Raw genomic sequence first — 6,647 nt, forward strand, 5'->3', positions numbered from 1 at the left:
TGAGGCACCTGCAGGAAGAGGGCGCGGGCGGGGGAGGGTCTCTGCAGCGGCACCAGCTGGCAGTGGCCACGCCGGCCGAACCAGGACGGTTCAGACCGGGCCACCCTCCTCCTGGGTGGGGCCATGCAGCTGGTCGTGGACGCAGGACGTGGGGCTGTGCTGGGACCCGAGTCCTGACCCATGCAGCGTCCTGTCCCTGCCACACCGGCTGCTCCTGGGAAGCAGGGGGCGGGGGACCCACCATCTCTGGGTCATCGGGGTCGTCACTGGGCGGCTGCCCTGGGGCAGTGACCACGGCGCCTGCTCCGTGTGCAGGAAACTACAACCTCTCGAGTGTGCTGCCCACGGCCCCCGACATGGCGCAGCTGAAGGAGGGCGTGAGGTCCGTCGCCGGGAAGCTGTCCGTCTTCGCGAACGGAGTCATGACCTCCATCCAGGTCCGTGGGGCTGCGAGGACGGGGTCTGAGGAGGAGGGTGGGCTCGTGGTTGTGAAAATGAGACTGGGGCCACTCTTCAGTCGCAAGGAAATTCGATTTTATGTCACTGATCTAGATGTCTGCTACGTGTGACCCAGCACATCACAAAAATCAAGTTACCATTTCCTGCTTGTTTAAACTTTCTAATTTATGACCCTGGGGGAATTGTTACAGGAATTATCATGTCCTTATCCACTCCTTTCCTACATTGGAACAGAAATATTAAGAAAGTAAAAATGACTTTTTTTTTAATCTTTAAAAGGCATTCTATGCATATCTTTTCCAAATTAAAAAAGATTACATTGTGTATATGCAATCCTGCATTTATATGAGCATTTCCGTGTGAGTAAAAATTCTTCAAAGCCCACATTCTTTGCCATGGGAATACATGGAATTTACGTCACAATTCTCGGCTGGCTCTCGAGAGCACTCCCACCTCTGGGCGGGCAGGCGGCAGCTGGTGTACCGGTGGGGAGCGCAGGCTCAGGGTCATTCTTGTTATTACTTATAATTACTGTTGCTTCCCACACACCTGTGCACCTCCTTTGCCCACCCTGTGTAGCAGCCCAAGGCCGCCCTGATTGGGCGAAAGGCTGCTCTCTGAGCCTTCTGTTCACGTCAGGTTATTGCCAGGGACTCTGTTGCGAATGTAAGACGTGGGCCCAGTTATAATGCCGAGGTTGTGAGTTCGAGCCTCACCTGGAGCACAAAAAGAAAAAAGAAATGGCCCCAGGAGGAGGGCCTGGTGGGGCCTGGTGCCTGCAGGGTTCCCAGGAGGGGGCGGGCCCCCCGGAGAATTCCGGAGCCCCCTGCTGAGGCCCGGCGGGGAGTGAGTGTCTGGTTGGGAGGCAGAGCTGCTCACGTCCCCGGGGAGCTGAGCCCATCAGTCCTGCCACGAAGGTGACCGTCCTGGTGACAGATGAGCATCCCATCCTCCTCACCTGGAGGTGAGCCCTGGAGGCGCAGAGAGCGGGAGTGCGCCCTTCAGCAAACCAGAGTCCGGCTGGGCCTCCACTGTGCTCCTCTGTCCCCTCGCACCTGCCTCTGGGCTCCCCAGGCAGAGCCAGGCGGCGGCAATGAGGTGAGGACTTGACTCTCACCCGGGCTCTCTCTCTCTCTCCGTAGGACCGCTATGGTTCCTAATCCTGATGTCATGTGCTTCCTGGAGAAATTCCTCGTTAAGGGACCGAGGCCCGCAGACTGCAGCGCAGACGGCCCGTTCTGCTGCCTCGGCCCGCGGCCTAGACACGGCTGCCGTCACCTTCCCTTTGGTGTAGAAGCCTTCTTGTCATTTCTGTTCTGTCACTTCCTGCACATGCCCTCTTTGCCGTCCACGCATATCCTCGCTTTATTTTCTTGGAATCTTTAGTTCTGACAGCTGGGGGCCTGGAGACACGGCCCCTCCCACCCCCTGCGAACAGAGAGCCTTGTGTGGGGCTCTCAGCGTGTACGACCATGGGCTAGGGACTCGGAATCCGCCGGTGCCAGCTGGGCCTGGAGAAACGAAATTCACAACAGACATCTCAGTAAAAATGGAGCAAAAAATAAAAACAAAAGACCAAAGTGACTGGTGTCTAATTGACAGATTGCTTCATTTATATTTGCACACAGGTGATTTCAAAATAATGTTTAAAGTCACCTGTCCCCTTGTAAATGGTTTATTTTGTATGATCTGTAAATTCAAAAATAATTTCAGTGAGTGCTTTTAACAAACCTAAGTTTCTGCGTTGCCAGGGAACTAATCTCTTGACAAGGTGTGGCTGTTTGAATCTATGCGAAATATAAGATGAGAACTCCCTAAGTGCATTTATAAATCGATAGAATGTTCAGAATTAAAAATGAATAAGGTAAGATGATACACTCACGGGAAACATTTCAGTACGTGGGAAAATAGTAGTAATTGGGTAGTTTTGTTAATATTTTCTATCTTAATATTTGTTTTTAAAAAATTACAGAATGTGTATAAATAAATAAAATAGCCTGGCTGTGTGTCCGACAGCATCGGACGCATTGTTCAGAACAGTGAACTGTATTGGAATGTGATGAACCAGAGACACAGCCTCAGCTGAGTAGTTTGTGAATCTTTCTTAAAGCTCCAGTGATCAGACTCTGAATAAACAGTTGCAGCAGGTGCGTTGCCGACTTTTTTTTACCAAAGTTTATGAGACGAATGATCGTACATGGGGGCTCACGGGTGTGACATGGGCGTGCATTTGAATGACACAACTACGCTGGACTTGGTGTTTTGTTTTGTTTTGTTAATCTGAGGGTATTTTTTCCTTTTTTTTCTTTTAAGAAAGGGAGGGAAGGAGGGAGAGAGAGAGATACATCCATTGGTTGCCTCCCACACAGGCCCCAACCAGGGCTGGGTTTGAACCTGCAACCCAGGCGTGTGCCCAGAGGCCAGGGCTCGCCGGGTCTGTTTTTAATGTACGTTTGGGGCCTGATGTCTCGTCATTAACTGAGGGAGCGCAGTGGGCGGGGCGGGGGAGTCCTTGCTGAAAGTGAGGTGAGCAGAGGCATCTTTCAAGCCCAAGGGCCTCTCATAACAAGACCCCACAGGCGGGGCTTAACAGCAGAATGCGACACAGCATCCCGGAGGCCAAAGGCCCAAGGTCAAGGTCAAGGTCAAGGTGCGTCGGGGGGCCTGTCTCCAAACAGCCCGCGGGAGTGAGGGCAGCGCCCAGCCCAGCCCAGCCGTGTCCGTGAGGAGTCCTCCCACGGGGTGTCCTGCCCCCGGCGGGTGCCTGGCTGGGTCCGTGTCCCAGGAACCTGCTGGGTTGCGGGTTCGACCCCAGACCTGGTTGGGGCGCGTGTGGAAGGCGACCGGCACAGGCTCTTTCCCATTCCTCAGGGGGCGGTGGGTCGCTCCTGAGTGTGCCCTGCTCTTCCTCAGCCTCGGGGTCCTCATGGGGCCTGGGCAGCCGCCCCCCATCCCCTCGCCAGGGCCCCAGCTTCAGCGCCTGGCGGGAGGTGTTTCTGAGCGGAGGGGGGCTCATTACCCCCAGCACAGGTGCCTTTGTGCGTGTGTGTGTACATGTGTGCACGCGTGTGCATGTGTGTACGTGTGTGTGTGTGTGTGTGTGGCCTCAGTGTTGTGTTAGAACAACGTGCGTGAGTGCTTATATAGTGAAGAGCACGGCGATTTGACAATCCAGGGCCAGATGTTTCTGGGGAACGGGGGAAGCGGAGCAGGAGGGGAGGGGGTGCTCCCGTAGCTCCCACCAGAAAGAATTGGGACGTTTTTATCTCCTTGAAGAGCCGTTGGGAACGTAGGTAAACAAACAGGTGTGGGTGCTGCCTTGGAGACGAGGACGGCAGAGTCCAGAGACCAGAGACGGGGAGGAGCAGCCGGGGGACGCGGGGACAGAGCAGAGCCAGCCCCGCTCCTCCCGGGCCGCTGGCCTCGGTGCTCCCCAGCGCCCGCTCTGCCGGGACATGGGGCGCTGGTGTGAGTGCCCTCAGTCCTGCAGTGCTGCCCGGGCAGTTCACAGCCCCTCCTGCCCACAGCCTGGCCCCAGCGCCCACGGGGGGCCCATGACCACACCAAAGAGGCTGCTACGGCGGGTGGACTTTCACCCATCCCCCAGGATGCACGGTGGCGGTGGCAGGGGCAGGACTCGGGCACCCTGGCCTCGGGGAAGCCTGCCACTGGGAGTCGGGGTGACTGACCCCCCAGTCAGACTCTGAGGACCCAGTGCTGGCCCTCCCCAGCCCTGACCTCTGCTCTGCTCTGCGGTCACAGGAGCCAGACGGCTGCTTGTGCTGAGTCTGTGGGTGGTTGTGAGGCCACGTGCTCGCCCCCCTCTTCTCTTCCTTCCCCTCCTTCCCCTCCCCTCCTTCCCTTCCCCTTTTGCGGGAAGCCAGTTCCAGCAGGTCATAATTTCAAGAGTTTCATCAAAAGGTTGATGGAACTTGGGGATGCAACAAGGGCTGAGTCACATCTGCTGTCACCTGTTGGGAGTGGCTGATGGCATTTCCCAAACCTGAAAAGGATGCATTAAATTGATGGTTTGCTGCCAGACAGCTCAGGGCATCTTCATCCACATGTTACTGCCTCCTGCTGGCCAAACACCTGAACACCGTAGGCAGTTCCCCAAACTGACAATGGACTCCCTATAGGAAACCCTGACCTTTGGCGTGTCTATCTCCGCCTCCCTCAGGACAGTTTGTGTTAATAAAAAGCACGGGGTCCTGAGACGAGGAGACCTTAGTTTCTTTTAAACTAGGCTCCTCTGACCCCCAATGCCTTTCAAAATTATGCTTCGTCTCTGGACTGAAGTTGCACACAGCCTCCTGATGCCGGAACAAGAACCCCGGCCTCCTTTCCTCTGTGGTTCTCATCGCTGCCTCCCCAGGCCATGTGTCTCCCTAAAGCCGGGCGCCGTGGCAGGAAGGCCAGCAGGGACCTGGCACGGACGGATGGACGGTCAGACGGACAGGGATAGTGGGGAGCAGACACCAGGGGTCTCCGGCCACCAGGCTGGTCTTGCAAACAAGCTTCTGTGGCCCGTCCCTCCCTCCCCTCCGTCTGTGCTGGTCCCTCTCCGGGGCCTGGACGCACCCCTCAGGCGGGGGAGGTGGGGACACTGTCCAGCCCCCGCGAGGAGCCCGCTGTGCTGAGGGCCCGCCCTCAGAGGCCCCCTCCCCGACTCGTCCCGGCAGCGCCGCCTGCACCAGACGTGACCTCTGAGCCCTGAGCCCAGTTCCTCTCTCCACCGGCTGCCCTTCCTGTCACCTGGTGGCTGTGCCCTGGTCTCCACCACACCCGTGGGCACAGGCGCTGCCTCCCTCAGGGCCCGGCTGGGGAAGGTCGTGTGTCTGCTCAGCACCCAGGGCTCCACCTGGGTTTACATCCTCACTACCGGGCACCCTGCCATCAATGGGGTCCCGGAGCCCCCACTTACTCCTGGGTTTGATTGCCTCAGGTCATCACTGTATCTGGATTAGTTAGTCTGAGTAGGCAGAGTGTCTTTGAATGTATCCTATGCCCAGATCTGGGTAAAGTGGTCCAAAGGTTTCTATGGCAGATTGGAAACAGAAGTTGATGTGTAAGGATTGTTGACTCCTGGTAGGATTTAGAGTTCCCTGATGCTTAAAGTATATCCCTCTGGATTTATAGATCCTGCCTTGTAAAAGCATGGCATCTAAGACCTGAGGATGGAATAATCAATGCATACCCTTTCACAACACCATCCAGGTGCTTCCTTCAGACCTAGATGCCACACAGATAAAATTATGGAGGCATTGGCTCCTTTCTGCTCCAGAGCCTGAGCGCCCAGCAAGGGCCCCAGACCCCAGGGGCCTCCCCCGGCCCTGCCCCTCGCCAGCCCGGGCAGCCAGCTTCATCTCTCTTTCCTGCCGCTCCCCGCGGGCACCTCTGCCAGTCAGGAGCCCTCAGAGGGAGGATTAGGAGCTGGTTCCAGGGGTGAACAGGTATGAGGGGTGCAGACACCCTCGCCGTTCACCCGGTCTTGTGGAGAGAAGAGCAGTACCACTACCTTGAGGTGGCAGGGGGGGTGGGGAACCACAGGAAACAGCTGAGCTCCCCTGGAGGGGCCCCAGCACACAGTAGGTGTGCAGCCTCAGGCCCTTAGGCGAGGTGGGGTGATGAGGGAACGGGTTCAGAGATGCCAAGGTATTAAAGGGCTTGTTCACAATCTCCTGGGGGATGGGCATGACCTGCCCAGACCTCCCTAACCAGCCCGGCACAGGAACCCCCACCCCCGCCCGCCCTGAGATGCGGCCCCAGTGTCCGGGCCAAGGCCCAGAGCTCCCTCTGCAGTCGTCGCTCTCAGACCTGGGTGATGGACTTGGGGTTTGACGCCGCCAAACCTGAGACGAGGAGCAGAGGCCCGAGGCCTCGGAGCTCCCACCTTGTCCAGGTCCAGCCTCGCTCCTGGCGGGCGGGCGGGATCTGAGGGCCCGCTCCACCTCGTTTCGCCAACTGAAACCGAAGCCCAGAGAAGCAAGGGCGTCGGGGTCCAGACTTGAACCCGGGTCTCCTGGCTGTCCCCGGTAAGACGTCCCCGAGGCCTCTCAGCCGCTGCCAGGCTGGGGCAGGCTGTGGGCTGCGGGCAGGGAACGCGGAAGAGAAACCGGGGATCATCCCGTAAGTGGCCGTCAGAGGGGCTCGAGCCAGGAAACCAGAGGGTGAGTAATAGAGCTGCC

At 57.6% G+C, this 6,647-nt stretch overlaps 1 protein-coding gene across 1 annotated transcript in view; it reads left to right on the forward strand.

The window, feature by feature from the left end:
- The window catches only part of ARFGAP3 (ADP ribosylation factor GTPase activating protein 3), a 50,026-nt gene extending 47,398 nt beyond the window's left edge, over positions 1-2,628 (forward strand). Inside the window, exons 14-15 of the mRNA XM_015571939.1 lie at positions 313-437; positions 1,602-2,628. Coding sequence (XP_015427425.1) covers positions 313-437; positions 1,602-1,619 — 143 coding nt within the window. The 3' untranslated portion in view covers positions 1,620-2,628. The remainder of the gene's footprint in view (positions 1-312; positions 438-1,601) is intronic.
- Positions 2,629-6,647: the final 4,019 nt, after the last annotated feature.

Source organism: Myotis davidii, unplaced genomic scaffold (assembly GCF_000327345.1).
Source record: "Myotis davidii unplaced genomic scaffold, ASM32734v1 scaffold428, whole genome shotgun sequence".
Taxonomy (NCBI): Eukaryota; Metazoa; Chordata; class Mammalia; order Chiroptera; family Vespertilionidae; genus Myotis; species Myotis davidii.